This window comes from Vicia villosa, unplaced genomic scaffold (assembly GCF_029867415.1).
Source record: "Vicia villosa cultivar HV-30 ecotype Madison, WI unplaced genomic scaffold, Vvil1.0 ctg.000073F_1_1, whole genome shotgun sequence".
NCBI lineage: Eukaryota > Viridiplantae > Streptophyta > Magnoliopsida > Fabales > Fabaceae > Vicia > Vicia villosa.
In genome coordinates this window covers 236161-262440 of record NW_026704997.1, presented here as the reverse complement: position 1 = coordinate 262440, position 26280 = coordinate 236161, and the positions used below count along the sequence as shown (strand labels likewise).

Sequence of the window (26280 nt, the reverse complement as noted above, 5' to 3'; positions counted from 1 at the left end):
TATTACTTATATTTGATATTTGTAATACAAGTTACTTCAATTATGCACGAAAAATGTGCTTCAACAAATGATATTGAACATATCCTTCATTCAAATCAAATTTTTACTCGATTGTTGACGATAATCAAATATTAGAGTTATACCACATGTCATTATTAGACAAAAAAATGTTGATCTCCATTTCCTTAGGAAACGGAGATAATCTGATCTCGTGTGACTAGGGTTTTTAGATTCTATTTTTAGATGGAAATAACTAAAAATGTGTACCAGTTTTAAAGTCTTTTCTTAGGCTATGTTTGAGAGTTTGGAGGGGAGGGGAGGAGAAGGCTTCCGAAAACGAATTTTTAAAAAAATATAGAAAAATATTTGACATTTTTTGAAAAAATGATTTTGTTTAGAATGATAAAAGAGTCATTATCATTACAAAATTCTTAATTTTCAAAATAATATAACAACCTAAAAGATATTTGGATAATTTATGTAAGCCCTCCAAAACCCTCCAAAACCCTTATTCAATACAATTTTTGAGTTTCCTATTTTATGGGGTTTTTGGTGTTATGAATAAAACCAAACCCTCCAAAAACCCTCCTACCCAAAATCCTTTTCTTATTTTCACCAAATTCTTCCTATTTTCCAAAATCCTCCCCTCCTTTCCCCTCCAAACTCCCAAACATAGCCTTAGGTAACAACCATTGTAATTTTTTATCATAATTCGAGCTTTCAAAATTGTTAACCATAAAACGTAGGAGCTAGGGTTTATGTTTTACCATATCTTTCACGTTTGAAACCAACCACCAGCCACAACGGGGAACATTTTGCGGTTGTATAGAGATAATGTCTTGGACGATGATCCAGCCTGAACCTGAGCCCGTGACTGTGACTGTGAAACGTGAAAAGGTTGATCCTCTTAGCTCAAAAGCTTGTGTGGATTGAGCTCGTCGAAGGTAACAGACTCTCTCCTATGCTACATGTTAAGAAAGAACTTATTGATCAATTGAGTGTACCTTGGAAAGAAGCATTGGTAGTTAAACTACTCGGCAGAGAGCTAGGATTTGAGGTCGTGAAAAACCATCTCGAGACTGTATGGAATTTAGCAGGTGAATTTGATTTGAAAGATATGGGAAATGATTACTTCATGGTCAAGTTTAAAACTCAAGAGGGTAAAGCAAAGGTCATCAATGGAGTTCCTTGGAAGATAAGTGGCTACTATCTCTAGGTTCGTCAATGGACGTCTTCTTTCGATGCAACAAAGGGCTCATTCATAACCATGGTTTGGGTGAGAATTCTGAACCTAAGCATGGTCTATTATGATGAGAGTTTTCTGTGGACTCTTGCATCGACTATAGGACAGCCGGGTTATGGTTGATCTTCATGTTAAACATGGAAAATTTGCAAGAGTGTGTGTTGAAATTGATTACATCAAAGAGCCTGAGGTACGTAAAGTTGGAATCAATGGAGAATGGTATGAAGTTCAATACGAAGATTCGTATGTCCTCGGGGTCCTTGCGGCGCAAAAAGAAAGGAGTCGGGAGAAGTAGGCAGGTGCATCACATTAACCAAACACTTTCTTTTTCTCATGGAATAAATTTTCATGGTAAATTTAGTGAATCCAATTAGTTACTTTTTTATTGTATTCAACAATTAAATAAAACCAACTACTTTTTGTGATATTATGGATTATGTGTCACTCTTTTTTCACACTCGAAGAACCAATGAATGAGTTCTCCTTGTTATTCCTAATTTTAAGTTAATCTTTGGAAATTATGTGTTAGATTGTTGCATTAAGAATTTGGAAGTAGGTGTTGAGTACCTTTCAAGACAACTCATTGTCATTAGAACAAGAGTTTCTCTGAACATCTTTAGCCACTAGTTGGGAGGGGAAAATATCTAGATAATGAATTGAGTTGAGAGACTCACAACCCATTATGAAAGAATGAAATTGAATTTAATATATTGGCCCTATGGTCTCATAAATAATATTGGCCCTACAAGTTTGTTATAACCACCAAACTAACTATCAGGGGCGGAGCCAAGGCCCAGCCAGCCTGGGCAGGCGCCCGGGCTCAACCCCTATTTTCTTTGTATTCCCCCAATGTAATAGTCGATTTTTAGATAAAATTAGGGGTAAAATTAAGGGCAAAATTAGTAAAAATAAGGTGTGAAAATTAAAACAGATGAATAATAAATGGTGTAAAGTTTTTGCCCAGGCTACCTAAAATTTCTGGCTCCGCCACTGCTAACTATTATAACTACCAAACTGATTAACTGCTATCTTATAACTAACTTATAACATGATATAGGATAGGCTAACTATTAACTAATATTACACAAATACATCCACTTGCATGAGAAATATAAGATTCTAGTAAACATCTACATCATATTCAAGCAAAGGTATAAATGAATGCATATGTATTCTTATTCTTTTGAAAAAAAAGTATTTGTATATCAACACTAAGTTATAAACTATGTGTCACTCCCTCACGCTCAACACTTTATTGGACTTAGTGCGTGGATAATAATGATGGACGGCCCATAGTCCGATCGATAAGTTATAATATCATCTTAGAGATTTGTCTAATTCATCCTTACAAAATCGACTTGTAAAATGAGGGGTGTCACTCTAATATAAACTTTCTCAATATTCTATCTCCAACCAATGTGAGACTTTAGAATCTTCCGAACACTCACGATAGTTGACTTGTATTAAAAATAATTGTCTTAAAATAAAGACTTCTAATTTTTGAAGTGATATTAACTATTTTATTTGATCATTTTTACAAATTATTATTTTTTAACTTTTTAAACACTATAACAAGCATTTGAATAACTCTACAAATGACACTATTTATTCTTCCATTGTTTTAAAAGACATTGGAGTTTATATTAGATTATTATTGTAAAATACACATGCTTAGTTACTTAACTACAGACCCAATGCATCATGTGAATAATTCTTCCTTCGTCTTGTTGTTTGCAAGGTCATGATTTTTATTTTGAGAATTTCTTTATTGACCTCTTATGAGGGTGACCTTCAGCAAAATTTTCAACTTGCCCCTATTTCGGAGATGTATCTCCGAAGTATTTTTTTTTAAAGATTTTTTCAGACTTCGGAAGTGCATTTTCGAAATCTCCAAAAAATTGGTGTTTTCGGAGATGCATTTCCGAAATGCATGAAATTTCAAAAAATACGTTGGTTTTAACAGTCAGCTATTATTTCAGAAGTACATTTCCGAAATAATGTGTTCATATACCATTTTCCCTCCTTCACTATTTCATCATTTTTCTCCAAAACAAACTCAAACCCTCTCCAAAACTTCCATCAATGTCAATTCATTTTTCGTCTCAAAATCAAGTTTCAAACTGTTGATCACGTTAAAGGGAGCATAGAAAGCTACAATTTGAAGTAAACATCTCTCATTTCATCCCCTATTTCACTACATTGTTGCTGATTTCTGTGATGAAAACTCCGTCAGTTCGGAAGTTCATTTCCGAAATAAGTCACCTAACAAATTTCAGAAATGTACTTCCGAAATAATGTCTGACGGTATTAAAAAAAACAGTTTTGACCATTTTTGCTAATTTTTGCATATGTTAGGTATGGTGCATCCGGACAACATTGTCGCCGATGACGTATTAGTTCCGGAAGATGTCAACGTTAATAACGACCCGGTTAACGATGTTAAATCCATGATCGATGCGGTGGATGTACGACAACAATTTACAAATGATCAGAGCTTCGCTTGTCGTGAACAATTGCTTGATTGGGTTTGTAGTGAAGCTAGTAAACTTGGATTTGGCATTGTTATTTTAAGGTCCGACAATGGAAATAGTAGACGGAAAGCTTTTGTCGTTTTGAATTGTGAGAGGGGTGGGAGGTATGTACCAACAAACCGGGTGTTAAAACACGAAGACACAGGATCGAGAAAGTGTGGGTGTCCGTTTAAGTTGCGCGTGACTCGGAGGATTGATGATTTGTGGCGTTTAAGCGTCATTTGTGGAATTCATAATCATGCCTTGGATGCCAAGCTACACGGGCATCCAACGGCGTGTCGGTTGTCCTGCAAAGAGAAGAATGTTATTTCGGATTTATCGATAATCAAAGTGGCGCCGAGAAACATACTTGTCGATTTGAAGCGAAAAAAATCGGATAGCGTTTCAAATATCAAGCAAGTATACAATGAACTACGCAATCTTAAAGTCTTAAAAATGGGCCCTCGGTCGGAAATGCAACAACTTTTGAAACTATTAGGCGATAACCAATACGTGTCAAGCTTCCAAACGTGCGAGGATAAAGTTACGGTGCGTGACATTTTTTGGACTCATCCCAAAAGTATCAAATTGTTCAACACATTTACAACCGTTCTTGTGATGGATTCGACGTACAAGACCAACAAGTATAGGCTTACGCTTCTAGAGATTGTCGGTGTGACCTCGACGGACAAGACATTTTCTGTCAGATTTACTTTTTTGGAATGTGAAAAAGAAGATAACTTTACATGGGCTTTGAGAATATGCAAGTCTTTGTTGGTTGATCAAAAGAATATGCCAAGTGTCATTGTTACCGACCGAGACAATGCTTTGATGAATGCGATCGATACCGTCTTCTCGACATCGACCGCATTACTTTTCCGGTATCACAAAATGTGCAACGTGAGAAGTAAGCTCAAACCCGCGGTTGGCACGAAAGATAGGCCGGATGAAAATGGTAAATTCATCAAAGCCGATGTTGTGGTGGATAGGATTATGGCCGCATGGAGGGAGATTTTAGATGCACATTCCGAAGAGTTGTATATCGAGAAATTGGTACACTTTAGGTCTTTGTGCGTTTCTATTAAGACTTTTTGTCATTATGTCGAATAAGACATCTTGGTTGCACTACAACTAACCGAGTTGAATCCGCACATGCAGCATTGAAGTGATGGTTGGGTGATAGAAAGGGGGATTTGTGTCGGAGATGGGACACCGTGGACCAAATGCTCGAAAATCAACACAATGAAATTCAAACATCTTTCGGTCGGAGCAAGACGGTTATGGAACACCTGTTTAAGGGCCAAAATCTATTCTCGCAATTGATTTACAACATATCCCGTTCGGGATTGAATTTTATGTTTCATGAAGCGAAGCGGGCGGAGACAACGGGTCCAGATAGTTCTAAATGTGGGTGCACAATTAGAAAAACATACGGGCTTCCATGTGCTTGTATACTTTCTAAAAAGATGAAGTTGAATACACCGATACGCGTGGATGAAGTAATCGACCATTAGAAGAATCTCCGTTTTGATGATTTTGAGCCGCCGAAAGAAAATGATTCCAAAATCACCACCTCTGACGAGTTGGAAGTGATAATGGATAAGTTTGCTAAAGCATATGACACAATGAAAATGCACATAAAAGAACAATTGCGGAAAATTGCATTTCCGGAGACCACCGATTTGAAACCGCCATCTCAACCGGTTAAAACGAAAGGTGCGCCGAAAAAACCAAAAAATACCCAAGAAGACACATCAACCAAACGATCTCCTTCCTACTTTGAACATGTTGATGCATTGATCCCGGATTCACCATCACCAAAGTCCAAGAGTAGTGGTAACAAATGAGCGCGTATTTCGAAGCCACCTCGCACACCTCCAATCAAAAAATCTCCCATGATCTACATTGATGAGATGCCGCTTTTTATGCACAAATATATTGATAACATAGTTGATGTTGGCACCGACGGCAATTTTGGATATCGGGCCGTTGCGGGTTTGCTCGGAAAAGGAGAAGAAAATCACACTCTAATTCGACGGACACTTATTTCGGAGTTGACTTCGCATAGGGACATATACGCCCGACTCTATGAAAATCAAGAGAACTTTGAGAAACTTCATGATTCACTTTTTCCATCACTAAGAGGTATCGCCCCGGTTTCGAAGTGGATGTCATTCCCCGATATGGGCCATCTCATAGCAAGTGCGTGCGATCGGGTGTGTGTCGATTTGAGGAGATTTGGATTATGTGAGACATTCTTTCCACTTCATAGTCGACCGCCTTTGGACGCGTCGAGCCGCATCATATGTATCAGGTATCTAAGATCGCGCCACTTTGTGCAAGTTTTTTTGAAACCGGGGTGTCCTATATCGGCTACTTATTGTCACTGGACGACACATCATACACATGAGGCGGAGACTTGGCCGGATCCTTTCGTTGAAAGAATGAGGAAAATAGAGAGCGGTCGAAGAACATACCCATTTTAGATCTAAGCGCCACCGATTGGTTCGGCGAATTTTAGTTATAACTGAACCTTTTTTTTTGTAATGACCGGTGCGTGTCATTTTTTGTATGTATTGTCGTTTACCATGTAAAATCAAACCGATTCAATACATATATAATATAAGTATGTTTAATATTGTCATTGTTTATGTTGTGCCTATTTTGTATGTATTTGTTATTGTTATCTCAAAACAGAATGCAATGCACAAAATATGATTTTTCACCTCTGTTTCTGCATAATTCGGAAGTTCATTTCTGAAATATAGTTGTTTTTGGACTTATTTCGGAATTTCATTTCCAAAACATCCACTGAATGTAAGATAAGGTTTGTTGGGCCATTATTACTCCAATAAGTCTATAAATACAACACAATCTTTTTCATCCTCATCACACCACAAAACACCAATGACACAAACCTACCCCCACCTAGCATTTGTCTACTTCACCAGTGGCTACCCGATGTCGTTCCAATTCTGCTTCTCGCACGACACGCTGTTCTCGGAAGGTTGTCAAGCTTAAGTACCGGTCACCATTGCTTAACGACGAGGGAGACGTTCAATTCACCCAATTTGAAGTCAAGAATGACGAAGATTTAGCGGTTTTGTGGACAACTTTCGACCGATTTTCTTCCAAGGGTCCGATCGAGTTGGATGTGAAACTTCAAAGATTGGGGGCCGACGTTATCAAAATTTTGACTCATCCTCACCTACCCGTGTTTAACAATATGTAACTTTAATTTTATATAATGTGATCTTTGTAATCTTCATCCTTTAAATAAATCTAATCGTTGTTGTTTGTTATTTTTCTTCTGTATCAGACCTTATTTCAGAAGTACATTTCCGAATTCTTCCAAGGGGGGTGAATTCGGAGATGCACTTCCGAATTCACCTATTTTGTGGAAAAAAAACATTATTTCGGATGTACATTTCCGAAATCAGTTTTTTTCATTAAAAAAAAACATGTTTTCGAAAATGCATTTCCGAAACCACCTTTTTTCTCATTAAAAAGTGACTTCGGAAATGCATTTCCGAAATAAAGGGGCCTTTTGGAGTTTTCGCCACGGGTGACCAAGAAGGTAGGGGGGTCAATAAAGAAATTCTCTTTTATTTTAGTGCTTTTGTGATATAGGGTTTCAAACATATTTTATTTAGCTTTGATTTTTGACTCTTGCGCATGTTTGTTTTATTATTTCATGTTAACAAATTGAACAACATGGTTATTGATCGTCCTTCATTATGGTTTCAAGGAGTATTGTTTAAGGTTAACATCATATTTTAAATTTAGGTGTTTCAAACTTAACTCGACTTTGAGTCTCTTATGATTTTTTAGTATATTGATGAGACTTGGAATCAAAATTCAATTTTTTCTTGTGATCCTTACAAAAGAGCTTTGGATTGTTTCAGGTCTTAGTTCATAGATGACAAAGTGATTTGTTCGGTTGAGAACTAGAAATAGGAGAAAGGACGTCGAAATTGTGTTTTATTACGGTGGAGCAATACTTCTGATGCGATGGAGCAGGACTAACTTGTAAGGTTAACACTCCAATCCGCAAGTCAATGAGATAATGAGAATAATGTGAGACTGTGAATCGATTTGAATACCTGAAATAGCTCTCTTTACCCTTATATATCAAGAACGGTTGGAACTATCCACGCGTAATACAACGTGTTGCACGGACAATCGTCTGATTGGATCAGACGGTGATTGATACACTGAAGTGTGAGATCATTTGCTTCTGGCCAAGCGAAGGTCTACCTGTTATGTGCTCCTTTTAACTCGAAGTTTGCTTTTGGTACTTTTTCTATGGGCCTTGCAAACATCCAAAATTAATTTTCCCTAAGCCCTTATTCCTAGGTTGTAGAATGACAGATTTGCCATGTTCATCTTTCGACGCATTGGGATAAAGATGCATTAAATGTTCTCCTATTGATTAGTGATGTCTCGTAGGGAAGTTCTAACACATGTCCCTATGTCTGATAGTAATGGAACCCTCTATGTCTTAGGGTACTCGAGTACTATGAATAATTCCCGATGAGATCTCAATTGTTGGTGGTACGATTCACACTTCCCAATGTGGTGGATCACACAGTTCAATGCAGTGGAAATTAATATAAGAAGTTCTTGGACTATTAATCTTCTTCTTCATTGTAGATGTTTTCAAATTGGTTGCATTTTATGGTAAAACATTCTTGTGTGTTATGATGTCTTGACTAATGTCATGACATGCTATGTGTAGTGTTATGCAGGTTGTTTATGTTTAAGCTAATACAGGATTTAGTTGGATGTCATGCTCGATGTCATGACATCAGTAATTAACAATAGTGGCTGTTATGTTTCCTTATTTATCTCAGACTACATTTTAGGAAACTATATAATTAGTGTTGTATGGTTTACGCTAAAAGATCTCGTCTACAGCATATGAGTTAACACCATGATGATATGGAAATCAGGTTAACTTGGTTAACCCTAATTTATGTTTGGAAGACCCAAGTGCTGTCTATAAGAAGATTGCTAATCCTACTTTCAGAAGCAGAGATTTTTGCGTGAAGAATTATGTGCATTGTGGTTTACTTTTACGAGTGTTTTTGTTAGTGTTTTATTGTGAGCCAAACAATTACTCTTTGATAATTGTATTGGAGTAGGGTGTTTTTGAGTTGTAATTTGGTGTGTCACTCTAAGCTTTTAAGCATGAGTGCTATGTCTCTTGATTGAAGCTTTTAAGTAAGATCGAGATTTGTTTGGAGTGTGTCTTCAATTTGCTTTTCATAGTTTTCTGTTAGTTATCACTGTTGTGATTGAGGGGGAGTGAGTAGGGACTCAGGTCTAGTGTTAGATTGAAATTACATTGGGTAGGTCTTAAGTGAGGGGTTTAAACTGGTAGTTTTGGCTCTGAATTAATACTGCGTATAGTGGATTTCCTCCCTGGCTTGGTAGCCCCCAGAGTAGGTGTCGTTTCACACCGAACTGGGTAAACAATTTCTTGCGTTCCTTACTGTTTTTGTTTACTCTCTGCAAAATTTTATAATCAGTTTTGAAGTGGATGTCATAACATCCGATACGATATCCATCGTGTGTTACTAGAATTTTCATTCGTTTACGATTTCTTCCATTGCCTCCCGAGTCTCAACAGGTCTTCATCTCTAACTAGTTCGCACCTCTTATTTTACCGCACGAATACCAGAAATTCATTTCTTTTAAATTATTGTCCAGGTTCATGTTTCTTTCAATGTTGCTTTCTTTATTAGGGTTTCTAGAGAAGAGGATTACAAGACTCCTGGTTCATCTATTTTTCATTTTGATGAACCCCTTTGCCATACATATACTTTAATAGAGATGCCATATTTACCTTTAAGTTTATCTTATGAAGATATTTGTATTTATTTCTTTTTTATGTGTTGACATAACCTTTATAATAGGGGGGTCTTCAACCTGAAATTTGAAAGGTGACACTGGATAAATTTCTAGTGTTTGTGGACCATAAGACGTTGGATACCGCCTTTATCTTCACTATTAAGGAAGGTCTAGATCATGCCTTCATAGAGGGGAGAACTTTTGAAGACTTGGGGTGATTCTCCTTAAGGAAGACTAGAGGATCTACAATAAATTTTACGGGTGTGTTGTTCCCTTCCATGAATGCTTATTCTCTTTAATATGTTTTTATCTTCCCTTTAATAATTTTGAGGTCGGCGTGCTCAATCATTTATTAATATATCCTTTGCAATTGCATCTAGTGAGTCAGGCTTACATCAAAGTATTTTTGTATTGGTGCGAGTATAAGAAGGGTGTGTCGACTACACCGCTCTTCCTACACCTCTTTAAGGCCCGACACAGCTATGCCAACTCATAGCATGACCAAGGTCTGATATCTCACATTTCAAAGATATCAAACTATTAATGTTAGATGTCTACTCGGAGAACGTGAAACATTTCAAAGATCGATACTACTTGATTTCCCCCACTTAACAAGACGAATCATGCCAACATATGTACTATAGTGCCCATGTTTCCCATCAATGTTCAAACAAGTTCTATAAATTATGGCGCAAGAGCCATTTCTTGGTAGATTAATCATGGATCTTATTTCTATAAAATGGATTATTTGTCTCAAGAAGAGATTTACCTGAAGAGGAAATTAGTATCCTTCTTCGAGGGTCTGAGCTACATCGACTGTGTTGTCCCTTATAATGTGGTGTTGAGTTAACAAGGGAAGTGTTACATAAAGACAAACTTGCTAGTGGATGTTGGCACAAAGAAGACCAGAAAGATCATCTTCTCTCAGTGACACGGGGATCCCTCTCCCTTGAAATTATTTTGGCGACTCTCTTTTATAACATGTATGTTTTGGCTTGTAGATAATATGAAATGATATAAAACAATTCAACAGAATAAAAGAACTCCATGAGTAATTCCTCTCCATGTGGATGCTACCAACACTCCAGCTACTAGGGGTTTAGACCATGATGCCTTTTGTTGGGTTTGTTACTCTCAGTTCACTTACCCCGTTGTGGGTATAGGTATGTGATTCCCTTGAGCGGGTCACAGTGGAATATGCTTCGTTATAATTCCAACATGTGATATGTAACACCCTAAAATCCCGACTCTTAATTTAAAAAAATAAAATCATTATTTTAGGATGCTACTCAAACATACATGCATATTTTTCAAATAATTTCAAAACTCACAGCGGAACTCAAATAATTAACATATACTTCAAATATCTCTTCAATTGAAATACTTAATGAAATTAACGAAATTCATACATCAACTCAAAACAAATCAAACGACTCATTCTCCGATGCTACAAATCATAGTAAGATCCCACCTAGTAGCGAAAAACAATAAATAAAAAAATAGAACTTCAAAGTCATCTTCCAACTCATAGCAGCACATACCCCTCCTAAGTATCTATACAATATTGAACAAAGCCACACAAAAACGAACAAGAAAGAGGTGAGAATAATCCTTACAGAAGTTATTGGTGTATTAAACAACAAGGATAATATATTTAATCAAAACTCAAACATACATAACAATTCTCATTCACAACCAAATAAAATGCACATATGAGATATTGTGTAATCCTCCTCAGATATGCATGTGGTACCAAAAGTTTTGGATGTCCGAGTTATGTTACATATTTATCCATGTCTCCAATTCCTCTCTGAAAAATATTCTATCTTAACAGTGAGACCGTCTATGGCTCTTTCTGAACACTGGACCTTGTTTACCTATCTCGTATCTAGTATTAATTAACACTCACTAAATACAAGGTTCTCTATGAACCACCTCAAAACAAGGTTCTCTCCGAACCACAAATTTGTCAATGTAAGGCCAAACAATCATTTTCTCTAAATTACTCAACTCATCATTATACAATTAAACTCAATAATTATATAAAAAATTATAAACACTTATGAACAAAGAAAAATGTATTATTGCTCACAAATATATCAAAACACCTAAAAAACATGTCAAAATTATTCAATTTTAACTCTGATAACTCATGTTGTCTTACTCAAATAATAAAATAACTAAAAACAACTTTAAAGAGTCAAATCTCTCAACTTTAACTCTAGGGTTCGTCAGACATAACTATAAGCAACTCAAAAATCAACTCTAAATATGTCAGAGTTACTCAAACAAATAAAAATATGATTCGTGATAACTCAAAACCAACTCTGACAATTTTATACCAACTCTAACAAATCTGTTGACAACTCTAACAACTATACATCCATTCCTACAACTCTAAAATAATTCAAAATAACTCTAGAATACTCTAAGATATCTTAAAGTCCTAAATTGACAACTCTCGCAATGATAAAACAAATAACTTAAACTATCCAATTAACTCAAAATTATTCAACTATCACTCAAGTTGACCCTAAAAGTCATCAACAAGATAAAAACAAATATTATTACTTATGTAAAGCCACCAACAAAATAATAATATAATTCTATAACTTTTACTTGTTTAATAGGGTTAACTCAAAACATTTCAGAATTCACGTAATAACTCTAAAAATCAACAATGTTGTTATTATTATTATTATTATTATTATTATTATTATTATTATTATTATTATTATTATTATTATTATTATTATTATTATTATTATTATTAATTAATTAAAATAAAGGGTTAAATATACTACATCCCCTACAATGTTGGTCAGTTTTGGCTTATCTCCTATAAGTTTTTTTTATTCCCCTTTGTAATATTTAAATTCTGTTAATTAAGCCCCTTTGTTAATCAGTCAACATAGAATCTTGACATTTATTGACGTGACAGTCCAAGTGTTATTTATTTTTATTTTTAAATCCATGTGGACTTTTTATTTTATTTTATTTTAAATTTTTTATATTTTTAAATTGGAAGAAACAATATTAAAAAAATAAAATAAAAAATAATTAAAAAATCCACGTGAATTTTAAAATAAATAAAATGACACCTGGACTACCTTGGACTACCTTGTCAGTAAATGTCATGATTTTGTGTTAATTGGTCAACTGAGGGGTCAAAGGCATATAATCTTAATATTACAAGAGATTAATTAATTTTTTTTATATGAGGTAAACCGAATCTCGCTAACATTACAGGGAATAAAGTATATTTAGCCCTAAAATAAAATAAAGCTCATCAAATTTTAACTAGTATTTTGGGCAAAGGTCTAATTACTAAGTCATGTTCACAAATGCGTCTAGAAATGTTAAAACAAACATGTTCGTGGAAACTTGCTTCTCTGTAAAATAATAGCACAAATACACATTTAACATAAAAGTGTCACTAGAGAACTCTAAAATGCACTATTTAAAATGCACTTTTAAATATTTCAAGACTCAAAGTCAAAGAAGGACAACCTCAGTTCTATTCTTTTGAATAAACACTCGTAGAACGAGATCGCACAGTTGTCAAAAGAACTACATATCCTCTTACTTCACTCCATTGGAGAAATAACCATCCAGGGGATCGTCGACCACAATTTCATCTACATTTATAGCAACCTCAGTGCGTAGAATAGGGGAAGTGCCCATTACTTCTGTATCCATCCAGTCAAGCTTTTCTACATCTGGCTGCCTTCAAAGGTTCCAAGTGGGCCTTCACCTTATCATCATTGGGTTCACAGTTATTTGTATTCAAGTGAAGTTGAATATAACCCTTAGTGAGTTCTCTCCTCTGTCAATTGGCTTGGATTTCTTTCTCAGATAATATGCGAGGGGGCATAGGAGCCTTAACGCGATTAACTTCTTTGCCAACATTTGATATGAGCATCTAATGAGCTGGATGAAGAGGTTCCTTCCTCTAAGGAATTCTCAGATATCCTTTTTTAGTCAGAATCGTCAAATAAAGGTATGATTTGTGGTTCTAGGCGATCACTATTAAGAGGGGTGAGATGAGAATCAAGGGATGTCCCCATTATAAAAGCATACAAAGTTTTAACTTCAAAATCGGTAACTACTTCAGTCGTATTATCATGCATCCTAGCTAGAAAACATGAAATGTTGAAGATAAAAGCTTAGGTTAAGATATTATCTGGTTATGTGTGATTAGCAAAACAAGAGAATAGAAAAAAAGTTGAAAAAACTTTGAGCGAAACATGGAAGATTGCTTCTAGCAATATTCTCAAAGAAGAGGATGAAACATTGCATTTAATGCGATTGTTCCCTACTGCTTTTTCAACTAATTCCAGACGTTTCAGTTCTATTTTACATCGGACCACATCTTAAAGGCAGACAAACATCACTTAAGGCTTCCTCCGACTCCTTCAATGTCCGACAAAGTCTTGGGGGTAACTGTACTGGACCAGCCAAAAGCTCAAATGACTAGGGTCTAATTCATCTCAAATTCACTTCACTTGACTCAAGGTATAAAATCAGTTCACACGCCAAGAGAAAAGTACATTCTCTTATCTCCACTTTCACTATACTCATCTTGAATTTTGAACTGATTTGAACGTTGAAGTGCTAACCATACAGATCCACTACATGCCGCCATTAAGAAGATCAAAGGCACCGTTCAAGATCATCAATTCTTCAACTACATCTATTTCTGGTTCCAGAACAAAACACTTAACAATTTACTCAACACACAAAAAGATATAACATTACCAATATATATATATATATATATATATATATATATATATATATATATATATATATATATATATATATATATATATATATATATATATATATATATATATATATATATATATATATATATATAAAATAAATACTTTTTATTGAAATTTTTTATCAACCTAATTGCCAACCAAAGTTGAATGTTTTTTGTATTTTCTCTATTGAAATCATCTCTCAACAAAGTCTTATTTCTCATATTTGTAATAAAAAAATATAACATGACAAAAATGATGGAGAAAAAGAAGGAGGTGGAGTAGCATTAGCAAAATTAGAAACCTCTCCACATCAATTATTATCAATCCCACATGGGATTCAAAGTCAATTTGAATCCAAACTGCTGTCAAGATAACAAGTGTAGTTAGGTAAGTTGATGATTAAAAAAGGTCAAATTTTAATGTTTGCACATGTTCTTTTATTTTATGAATCTAAAATTCAATGAACAACGTGATTTTTGTCTTTCCTATAATGAAAGTGTATATTAATTATTACTACTTCCCTTTGTGTAGGAAAGACTGCACAGAACTTGCTATAGTAATATGTACAACTAATTCAATCTGTATTTTGTACTTATACCTCATTTATAATACAACAAATAAGTGATTCTATGAAAAGTTAATTTTATACTTGCATTAATTGCATTGAATTGAAGAAACACCTTGCAATAGGAAAGTGTATTAAGAGACAAAAATATTAAGTATGTGAGTTGTAGTGTTCCTATGAATGAGACATTGTATTAACATTACTGAGATTTTCCATAGATCTGAATCTAAATCAGTTAGCTCATTATGGATTTTTGTTACTATTTGATTCCTTGTGTCTCTTCAACTCTCAATATATATATTGAACTAATCTGAAAGGTAGATCCAAATTCAAAAGATCTTTTCTTCTCTTTTGTGAAGAAAAAAAAACCAATGGCAACTACAATTGATCCTTTTAGTCCAACATCACATCACCAACCTCGCTCGAAAAGCCTGCCTTCGAAACCGCACCCTCTCATTCTACAATGCAATCAACATTTGGCAAGTTTGGAGTCTTTAGATGAAGTCAACACTTCATCGTTGTTCGGTCGGAAGCTAACCGATCTTCAAGCGTTACATGATTGCGTTGAAAATTTGGTTTTGCTACCTCTTACACAACAAGTCCTTGTCCACGCGCGTCAAGAGAAATGGATAGACGAGCTTCTAGACGGATCTTTGAGACTCCTTGACGTGTGTTCGGTAGCAAAGGATTCTCTAATTCATACGAAGGAATGCGCACGTGAACTTCAGTCGATTATGAGACGGAAAAGAGGAGGCGAAATGGAGGTAACGGCCGAGGTGAGGAAATTCTTGGCTTCTAGGAAGGTAGTAAAGAAAGCAATCCTCAAAGGTTTGGAGAATTTGAAGACTAATTCGAAGAAAGGTAAAGGAAAATTATTATCTCCTAGCAATAATAAGGATCATGAAAAAGTGACTTTGGTTAGTTTGTTAAGAGATGTGGAAGTGATTACTCTTTCTATGATGGAGTCACTTTTAGTATTTATCTCTGGACCGGCGCAATCGAAACCAAGTAATTATTGGTCGTTGGTTTCGAAGCTTATGATGCAAAACAAGAAGGTTTCTTCCACACAAGAAGGTGATCAGAATGAGTTTTCCAATGTTGATGCTGCTTTGCAGTCTTTTGTGTTTAATGTGACAAGAAAATCGGATAATGTGAATCATTTGCAGAATCAATTGGAAAATTTGGAGTCTGTTGTTCAAGAGTTTGTGGAAGCACTTGAAGTTCTTTTTAAACGGTTTATTAGGATTAGAGTTTCTCTTCTCAACATCCTTAATCATTAGTTTTGTATAAATTTGAATGAATGTTTTGTAATTATGTCATGTCAATGAATTAATGAAATTGGCTTCTTGTATTTTAGCTTTGGAAGAAAACCATTCTCTAACTTTTTCTTCTTGTGTTATTATGTTTCTTTTCATGTATGATTTGGCATCATTTTGACACTTTATCCATATTCCATTTCATGTTGAAAACTTTTTTTTGTTATGGCTGTAAAACTTAGCTCCAAAACTTATGTACTAATACTTGATGATGGTTATCAATTGTGTTTTTTTCTGCTTATTTTTCTACTTTTAGTCCCAAAGTTAATGAACTTATATCATTAAGTTTAATTTAAGTACAGAAATCTCTTTAGCGAGAAAGGTGTTTCAAAATATTCCACTCTTTTCATGAAGGTTATTGAACTTAGGGTCAAAGGGAGTAATAGCAAAACTCTCATCAGCTAATCCAACCTGTCCCTTCACTACACCTCTTAGACTCAATTGAGAGGTGAGACAATCTCTACAAAATAATATAAAAATGGCGAGAAACCAAAGCATGCATGTTTTTTATCTGTCGTAATTTTCAAACCAACAGGATCATAGGAAATGCTACAAGAAATTATTAATCAAACAAGTTGAAAAAAAAAAGTAATAATGCTCTTTAAATATTATTGTTTCCAACGTGAATTTCGGCAAACCATCATGCATCAACTGCTCTTTCTCACATGTTAATGAGACAGGTAACTGCAACAAACAAAATGGTAACATATACTAGTAGGTGTCTAGCTGGGAACACTGCATAAACATCGCCACCAACAAGTAGCTGAAGATCAAGAGACTTTCGTTGTCTTCGATATGTCCTGTTGCAGGCAGACAATTCCATAGACTAAAAGGTAATCATGCTTTAAAACAGCATCTTTTCATCTTCCAACTAAAGCTCCATTAACAATGCATTCATAATGCATTTCTGAGTATTATATTGTAAAAATGTCATTTTGTTAGAATCAACGCAATTCCCAAGAAAACAATTGAAGGATGAGTTGGAGGTGCATGGAGAGTATTGACAGATCATGTTGAGGTAGCCGAGATCCAAATCGAGATGATATCATTACATACTAATCAGGTGACATTTAAGAAACAAAAATATTCTTCTTGTCTCCTTCATTTGTTTGCTATATATATGAAGCGAAAAAGCCAACCAAAACTCAAGTATTCACAAAAACTCTTGTATATTTCCACCTTCTAAACTTCTGTTTTCTGAGAAGAAAAAATGGCAATCATTGAAACAAACACAAAAAGCTCTCTGCATCTTCGCAGTAACAGCTTACCATCCACATCTCACCCTCTTATATCACAATTTGAGGACCATTTACAAAGATTGAAGACTTCGGAAGGTGCCTCTTCGGTGTCATCATCTTTGATATGCAACAAACTTAATGGCATGCAGGATTTGCATGATTGCGTCAATAACTTACTTCAATTACCAATTGTACAACAAACCTTAGCACAAGAGTGCAATGAAAAATGTGTCAATGACCTACTAGAGGGATCACTTCGGATCTTGGATATTTGCAGTATAGCTAAGGAATGCCTTTTGCTATCAAAGGAAAACACACATGAACTACAATCAGTCATCAGAAGAAAGAGAGGAATTGAAACCGGATTCAAAGCTGAGTGTGTAAAATACATGACTTTGAGGAAGAACATGAAGAAGCAAATTCAGAAGGCGTTGGTAAATTTGAAAGCAATGAAGTTGATTGCTTCTTCCTCAGACAACAAAGACAATAGTTCATCACCTATGCTTGGATTCTTGAAAGAAGCAGAAACAGTCACTATAAGCTCGCTAGAACATTTGCTGCTATTTATCTGTAATCCAAAAGGAAACTCAAATAACAGAAGATGGTCAGCAATATCCAAGTTGATGCATTCTAAAAGAGTGGTTTGTGACTCTCACGATTCAGACACAAATGAATTTGAGAAAGTGGATGCAGCTCTGTTGTCTCTCATCAGCCACAAGTCTTCATCTACTGAAAATTTTAAAAGTCATTTGGAAGATTTGGAGATGTGCATTCAAGATCTAGAAACAGGAGTTGAACAAATATCAAGAAAATTAATTAGAGATAGAGTTTCACTTCTTAACATATTTAACCACTAACCATAGTGTCCATATGATTTTTGTGCACTCAATTTTCCACCAAGAGTGCTACATAACTGTACATGATTGTGATTAGATCTTCTTTTTTACTATGTCAATATTATTATCTAGGGATCTAACCCTTATTACTTCAACATCTATCTCTTTTGCTCAGTTCCCTTCAAATTTTAATTCTTATCTTTTAACAAACTTTTTCACTCTATAAATTTATGTTTTCTTTTTGGTAAAAAATATAATGAAGGATGAAAAAAGTGGAGGACGATTAAAATAGAATAATCGTGAACCTCCACAAAAATTAAGTATGTCAACATGATACGCAAAGTCATTTTAAATGCATATCAGAGTTGTCAATCTTATAACTTTCATTAGGCCCATGATTAAATAAAAACTTTGCACATATTCACAAATTTTATATGCTAATAATAGAGATAAAGAAGCTAGCTGTGTTTCATCTACCGAGAACCATTGAATTAGTATTAAAATTAGGAGCTAACATGCATTATATTAGCAATGAATATTGACTAAATAAATTATGTGAAGTTGGGGACACTGTAAAATATAGCCAGCATAATGTACTAATTGTATCGATACCTAAACAAGAAGATTCCTCTTGCCTCCAATTGATCCACTGAAGGCAGACAAGTTCAAAGACTGCATGCTACTTTAGAATAGAATAGCTTCTTCTTCTGCAAACAAATGATATAATAGACATTAAGATGCATGATTTGCAGACTGAAATTTTATATTAGCAACATGCAGAGATGCTGTTTATCCATGTGATGCCAAGTTAAAATATAGGGATATGAGTTGGAAGATGAGAATCAAATCAACATGATATAATTTCTTTAGATAACTTTATTTAGATCATGGTTATATTGCTTTAAATTAATATATACCTAACGACATGTTTTTGAATCAGAGTTGAGACTTGAGATCTCATATCTGTTAACCATTAAGCAGTTTAATTTTTTAAATTAGACACGAAATGAGATGCATAAAAAACACATATTGGTGATCATGAAAATTGGGTTGGTGTTTTCATTCACAAGTTTACAGCTTTATTTTAATGCATGGAAACAATAACTAATGCAGTTCTTGTCTCTTCAACAGAGACATGTGCATATAAGAATTGCAGTCATGGTTTCATCTATCAGAATAGTCCACGCGTGCATGCAAATGAAGTACATTATTGAATGCAAGATTTTGATATAATATGAATTTTGCTTTGAAAATATCATTATCATGGAAGTGAAAAGAAAAGTAAAACAAATGTTGATTTGATAGCGATAATAGAAACCATATGACTCACATCCGACACAATCATCCATCCTGAAGAAGTCTGGTCCTGCAAATTAACATTTTTATTTGTAAAGGTAACAAACAACAGTCATAAGAAAGAACGAGTAAATCGACTGATCGACATAATATTAACTGGACATCCAGACACATAAATGACAGATGCAACTGAGATGGATGGACAAAAAGGACAAATACAAGTTACAACAGAGATATGATAATTGCACAAAAATCTCTAGGTTCTTCCAATTCCATTCTCCTTGGTCCCTTCCAAATTATGCAGGGCCGCACAGGACCGCACCTGTTTACAGGTTGAGCAGGATTTAATCCATTAGTAGCAAACAGTAACACCCATCAAGGAATAGATATTTGTGCAATTCCACATTTGAAACAATATTTTATTGGCGCATACACACCTAAGAAATAAATTAGTATCAATAGCCTCATTGTAACAGTCTTAATCAGTTGACTTACATGAAAGTATTGAAAGAAAGAAAAAGTTAAATTATACTTTAATTTTAATGTCCAACTATACTTACACTAAAATTATCCCTTTGGATGCCCTCCATTTGGAAATGTTACAGTACTCTTAATGAGTTATTTAAAATAAAATAAAAACTCCTCAAGCCATCACACGTCAATTGTTTTTTTCACATGTTAATGAGACAAGTAACTGCAACAAACAAAATGGTAACATATACTAATAGGTGTCAAGCTGGGAACACTGCATAAACATCGCCACCAACAAGTAGCTGAAGATCAAGACTTTCCTTGCCTTCAATATGTCCTGTTGCAGGCAGACAATTTCATATACTAAAAGATAATCATGCTTTAAAACAGCATCTTCTCATCTTCCCACTAAACCTCCATTAACAATGCATGCATAATGCATTTCTCAGTATTATATTGTAAAGATGCCAGTTTGTCAGAATCAACGCAATTCCAAAGAAAACAATTGAGGGATGAGTTGGAAGCTTGGTGCATGGAGAGTATTGACAGATCATGTTGAGGTAGCTGAGATTAAAATGAAGATGATATAGTTGCATGCTAATTAGGTGACATTTAACAAACAAAAATATTCTTCTTGTCCCCTTGATGTGTTTGCTATATATATATGAAGCAAAAGAGCCAACCAAAACTCAAGTTTTAAACTTTTGTATATTTTCATCTACTAACCTTTTGTTTTCTGGGAAGAAAAATGGCAGTCATTGAAACAAACACAAAGAGCTCTCTGCATCTTCGCAGCAACAGCTTACCCTCCGCACCTCACCCTCTTGTATCACAACTTGAGGACAATTTGCAAAGATTGAAGAGTTCTGAAGGCGCTTGTTCAGCGTCATCATCCTCGGTATGCAACAAACTTATTGGCATGCAGGATTTGCATGACTGCATTGATAATTTGCTTCAATTGCCGATTGAGCAACAAACCTTAGTACAAGAGTGCAATGAAAAAAGTGTCGATGACCTACTAGAAGGATCACTTAGGATCTTGGATATCTGTAGTATAGCTAAGGATTTTCTTTTGATATCAACCGAAAGCATCCATGAACTACAATCAATAATCAGAAGGAGAGGCAATGAAACTGGATTCACAGTTGAGGGTGCAAAATACATGGCTTTAAGGAAGAGCATGAAGAAGCAAATCCGAAAGGCGTTGGTAAATTTGAAATCAATGAAGAATGAGTTGATTTCTTCTTCCTCAAACAATAAAGAAAATAACTCTTCGCCCATGCTTCAATCCTTGAAAGAAGCAGAATCCATAACCCTAAACTCACTAGAACATTTGTTGCTATTTATCTCTGATCCAAAAGGACAGTCAAAGAACGGAAGATGGTCAGCAATATCCAAGCTGATGCATTCTAAAAGAGTAGTTTGTGATTTTCAAGAATCAGACACAAATGAATTTGCGAAGGTGGATGCAGCATTGCAGCCTCTCATCAGCAACAAGCTTACATGTACTGAAAATGTTCAAAGTCAACTGGAAAATTTGGAGATGTGCATTCAAGATCTAGAAATAGGAGTTGAGCGCATGTCAAGAAAACTAATTAGAAATAGAGTTTCACTTCTTAACATATTCAACCACTAATCATAGTGTCTATATGATTTGTGCGCACTCAATGTTCCCTAATGAGTGTTACATACTTACATATCTGTACATGAATGTGAATATTATTATCTTAAGGATCAAATACTATTAGTTCAACATCTATCTCTCTTGATCAGTTACCTTCAAAATCTTTATCTTTCAATTTCCCCTTTTCTTCCAAATGTTATGCATTAAAATATCTGAAAGGAAAGAGAAGTTAAACCAGTCAGCAAACATTTTCACTTCAAGAGTCACCAAAGAAGTAATTAAGTAACTGACTAATAAAATTTAATCTATTAATTCAGTCGCATATAAGTGTAAATCATTACTATTTAAATAAAAACCCATGTGTTCTAAAGTTTTATATGTTAATAACAGCAATAAATAAGCTAGTTGTGTTTCATCTACGAGGACCATCAAATTAGTATTAAAATTAGGAGTTAACATGCATTATATTAATAATTGATTAAACAATAGATATGATGAAGTTTGGGACACTGCAAAGTATAGTCATCATACTGTACTAATTGTATTAATACCAGGACAAGAAGATTCCTCATGCCTCCAATTGATCCACTGAAAGCAGACAAATTCAAAATAATGCATGCTACTTGAGAGATTGAAATTTTATATTAGGAAAATGCAGAGTTCTGTTTATCCATGTGATGCCAAGTGAAAAAGAAAGGGATGAGTTGGAAGCTGAGTGTATAGGAAACATTACCACTTCAATCACAGAGTACGTATTAAAATCAGATGCTAACATGCATTCTATTAATGATAAAATAGTAGATATGAAGTTGGGTCACAGAATAGTATAGCCATATCATGCATGTAGCACATACTTGGCCAAACTATGCATCAATATTCATCAAATGCAAGACCAATATAAATTATCCAGAAAATGGGGCAACAACATATCAATTAATCTCCCTATGTCATCTAATGATTATAAAAATTTCGCCAGCACAAAAAATTAAAGGAGCTCAGAGATATTTTTTCATAAAAGACTAAAAAAATACCATGCACCAGCCGGGAATCGAACCCGGGTCTGTACCGTGGCAGGGTACTATTCTACCACTAGACCACTGGTGCTTCTTGTTTGTGCTACTGCAAATGTATGTATTTATAGTCTATATGCCTTGTAAAAATATCTTCATGCTTTTCAATAAATTGTTGGCAGATGAAGAATGAACTGATCACCATACTAAATGTTACAACTCTACCGTAACTTTATGGATTAAATAAAGGTCAATGATGTTCAATAAAGTTGAATTTCAGCATGGTGAATTATATATTTATCTATGGTATGGATGAGGATGCAAGATCAAAATCAAATACTGAATCTTAGTAAAAAAATGCAAATTTGGGGCCTAAGCTAATGAATTCAATATATTATAATTATCAATAGAAAATAAACAAAGTCAGGTTTTAATTTAATTATATTGTGTAAATAAACATATTAACATCATAAGGTCTATAGTGATATATATCAGTTTAATAAGACAGAACTAGAATGTTATTGGCACAAATTCAGAAGGCCCGCCACTTCACTATAGTAGAGCTAGTGAAGTGGTACAAAGGCAAACCACTTGTGTTGCTCACTTAACCCCTAAATATAACGATATTACAAAAATATACTCGACCAAATTGACCTGAAGAAAGATTTGATGATCAATTTCACTAATGAAAGAAACTTTTGTGGATTTTTGTAATTTTGATATTCGATGTTTGCTTAGATTATTTGGAAAGACTAGGCACCAATAGTTGAAGTTTGGGATGAGTGACCCAACTGACCATGTATTGCAAGAGGAGAATCAACGGTACGGCGCATTCATGATTTGGCAGAGATAATAGAGACCATTTGACTCACATTCGACACCAATCATCCGTCCTGAAGTTTGATCCTGTAAAGTAACATTGTCATTAGTAAAAGTAACACACTAAGTACATATGCAACTTACAGGAAAGAACAGATACAAGTAGTCGTATCAATTCACAATAGCATCATGCATCAAGTAGATCTATATTTGGTGCAAGAATAAATGAACTGCCATGAAACAGCATCAGAATTCAAATGGAATTAATAAAAAGATAAATCTTTAACTTTATCATGATCAGAGACTGTTAATATAAATTTCTCTCTTCTTCTTTGTCAGAAAAAGCTAAAATTGAATTTAAATTTCCTGACCGAAGCACAAGGTGTACAAAGGTTAGACACAAAATACAATAGTTCTGTAACATTTGACTTACACATCAAGCTGCAACAAAAAAACTCAAAAAACAGCAGTAGCAACCATAGAATACAGCACACAACCATACACATAAAATACACCCAAAACAGCATCAGCGTCAAACAATACAATAGAAATTTAAAGATAGGACAAAACTCTTTTGGCTCTTCCAACTCTATTCTTTTGAAATTTGTAAACCTAAATTATTTATATTAGATTAGATTGCCTTTAAATTTGGATAATCTTATTTGGGTTTTGGCTCAATGTCCTCCCACTTTTGTCTACTGGTTATCTCTTTTGCAATTACACATTTGAAACAATATTTTATTGGCACATTACATACATATATAGAAGAAATAAATCAGCATCAATTGCCTCTCACCGTAACAGTACAACTCTGTTGACTAATAAAGATGATATAATTGCATAAAAACAAAAACTAGGTGACATTTGAGGAACATAAGTATTCTTGTCTTCTTTAATTTGTTGCTTAGGCTGGTATATATATGAAGCGTAAAAAGCCAACAAAAACTCAAATTTTGAAACAAACTTACACTCTAACCTTAAAACCTTTCTAAGCTTCTCTACAAAGTAAATATGACAGTCATTGAAACAAACGTAAAAAGCTCTCTACATCTTTGCAGCAACAGCTTACCTCCACACCTCACCCTCTTGTATCACAGTACCGGGTTACGGCCACCGCAACTGCTTGAGTCATTGAATTTAAGTTGCAGCAGCAGTATCGCTTCTTTCATCCAAATTTGGGAACCCTAGCTCGCTGGTTTAGTTTGTTCAGAGCCAAATGAATTGCCATGAGCTTAGTTCACACTTAAAATTTTAATTTTTGAATTTATATATTGGCCTTAATGGCGTTTTGGTCAATTTATTTTTCCCGCTCATTTAAGTGCCATTTTTGTAGCTAGCTTTTTAATATGACTTTTAGAAACCGAATGGGAGATTGAACATATGAAATTTTTGGTTTAAGATTCAATTGGTTCAACTATTTATTAAATAAAATAATAATAATATAAATTTAAATTTCATAAATATGCCACACATATAATATATATATATATGTTCACGACTTAATAAAATAGAATTTAATTGGTATCCACCAACAGTGTAAAAATATTTAATTATAGATGTCTAATGTTGGGAGAAGTTTGACTTTTATTTTAACCACCTATAAAGTAATGCAAACGGATGATGGTGATGAATTGACGTTGTAAAACTTTTTACACTAATAGTGCATAATAATTAATCTCAATAAAATAATTAAGTTAAACTAATTTATACCAAAATTAAAATAATAGAATATAATAACTAAAGTAAAGTTCACATAATTAAGATAATCTAAATTAAATAAGATAGAATGTAAAAAATAAACAATATAATATATTTAATTAAATAATAAAAAAAGTATGACAAACAAATCATTATTAACAATAAGTCACCAACATACAATATTGACTTAAACGACAACTAATATTGAGCTATACAGCATGACAATATTTGAAAAAGACGCGTGAAGAAGATAGAGTGGTTGAAAAAAAAAAACTATAACGGAAGGACAAAACTTAGAAATTTGTATGGTTGTTAAAAATTCATAATTATTTTTTGTGATTCGGAAATATATGTTAAGATTTGATATTGACATTTTGAACTTTTTTAAAAAATGGCCAATTTGATGCATTTTTTTAAACCGAGCGGTTTTATAAAACCGACTCCGAGTCTTTTGTTCGATTGGTTTTGGACGGTTCAATCCAATTTTTTTGATTTAATTTTGATTTTGACCGACTAACGATTTTGAAAGGTTGACCCAACTGGGTTCATCTCCAATTCCCAGTCCAACCGGTTGAACCGACCGGTCCGGTTCGATTTTTAAAACATTGCTTCTTAGTTCTTACCAACTAATACTCTAATACTGCATACATTATGGTATTATTTTTGGAAATTTCTTTATCCACCCCCATGTCTTCTTGGTCACCTCTGGTGAAAAATCCAAAATACTCCTTACTTCGGAAATGCATTTCCGAAATGCAAAAAAATGCTGTTTTCGGAGATGCATCTACGAAAACGCCTTTTTTTAAAAAAAATTGTCTTATTTCGGAAATGCATTTTCGAAAACAGCATTTCGGAAATGCATTTCTGAAATACTGCGCGTTTTGCAGATTAAGCAAAACAGCCCCCTCCCCCATTCATTTTACCCTAAATCATCTTCAAACTTCTTCTCTTCAAAATTTTTGCAAAAGCAAGTGTGTAGTCTACAGTTAAGCATTCCAAAAGCTACTCAATCTCAACCTAAAGCTACTCAAT

General features: G+C 34.3%; 3 protein-coding genes and 1 non-coding gene across 4 annotated transcripts; 3 read left to right on the top strand and 1 right to left on the bottom strand.

Annotated features, from left to right (window-relative positions):
• Positions 1 to 15058: 15058 nt before the first annotated feature.
• On the top strand, positions 15059 to 16300 carry LOC131623478 (uncharacterized). Its single transcript, XM_058894485.1, has one exon. It carries the CDS (start codon positions 15312 to 15314, stop codon positions 16218 to 16220), a length of 909 nt encoding a protein of 302 aa, XP_058750468.1. The 5' UTR covers positions 15059 to 15311; the 3' UTR covers positions 16221 to 16300.
• Positions 16301 to 17071: 771 nt separating this feature from the next.
• On the top strand, positions 17072 to 18481 carry LOC131623477 (uncharacterized). Its single transcript, XM_058894484.1, has one exon. The coding sequence runs from the start codon at positions 17467 to 17469 to the stop codon at positions 18349 to 18351; it is 885 nt and encodes a 294-aa protein (XP_058750467.1). The 5' UTR covers positions 17072 to 17466; the 3' UTR covers positions 18352 to 18481.
• A 2286-nt stretch (positions 18482 to 20767) lies between these two features.
• LOC131623476 (uncharacterized) lies at positions 20768 to 21843 on the top strand. Its single transcript, XM_058894483.1, has one exon. It carries the CDS (start codon positions 20846 to 20848, stop codon positions 21731 to 21733), a length of 888 nt encoding a protein of 295 aa, XP_058750466.1. The 5' UTR covers positions 20768 to 20845; the 3' UTR covers positions 21734 to 21843.
• A 911-nt stretch (positions 21844 to 22754) lies between these two features.
• On the bottom strand, positions 22755 to 22825 carry TRNAG-GCC (transfer RNA glycine (anticodon GCC)). The gene has a single exon. It is a non-coding gene; the product is annotated as a tRNA-Gly (tRNA).
• Between the last annotated feature and the right edge of the window lie 3455 nt (positions 22826 to 26280).

What these genes read in the sequence shown, in the direction of transcription:
- LOC131623478 (XM_058894485.1), top strand. Translation starts at nt 15,312, where the DNA reads ATGGCAACTACAATTGATCCTTTTAGTCCAACATCACATCACCAACCT.
- LOC131623477 (XM_058894484.1), top strand. Translation starts at nt 17,467, where the DNA reads ATGGCAATCATTGAAACAAACACAAAAAGCTCTCTGCATCTTCGCAGT.
- LOC131623476 (XM_058894483.1), top strand. Translation starts at nt 20,846, where the DNA reads ATGGCAGTCATTGAAACAAACACAAAGAGCTCTCTGCATCTTCGCAGC.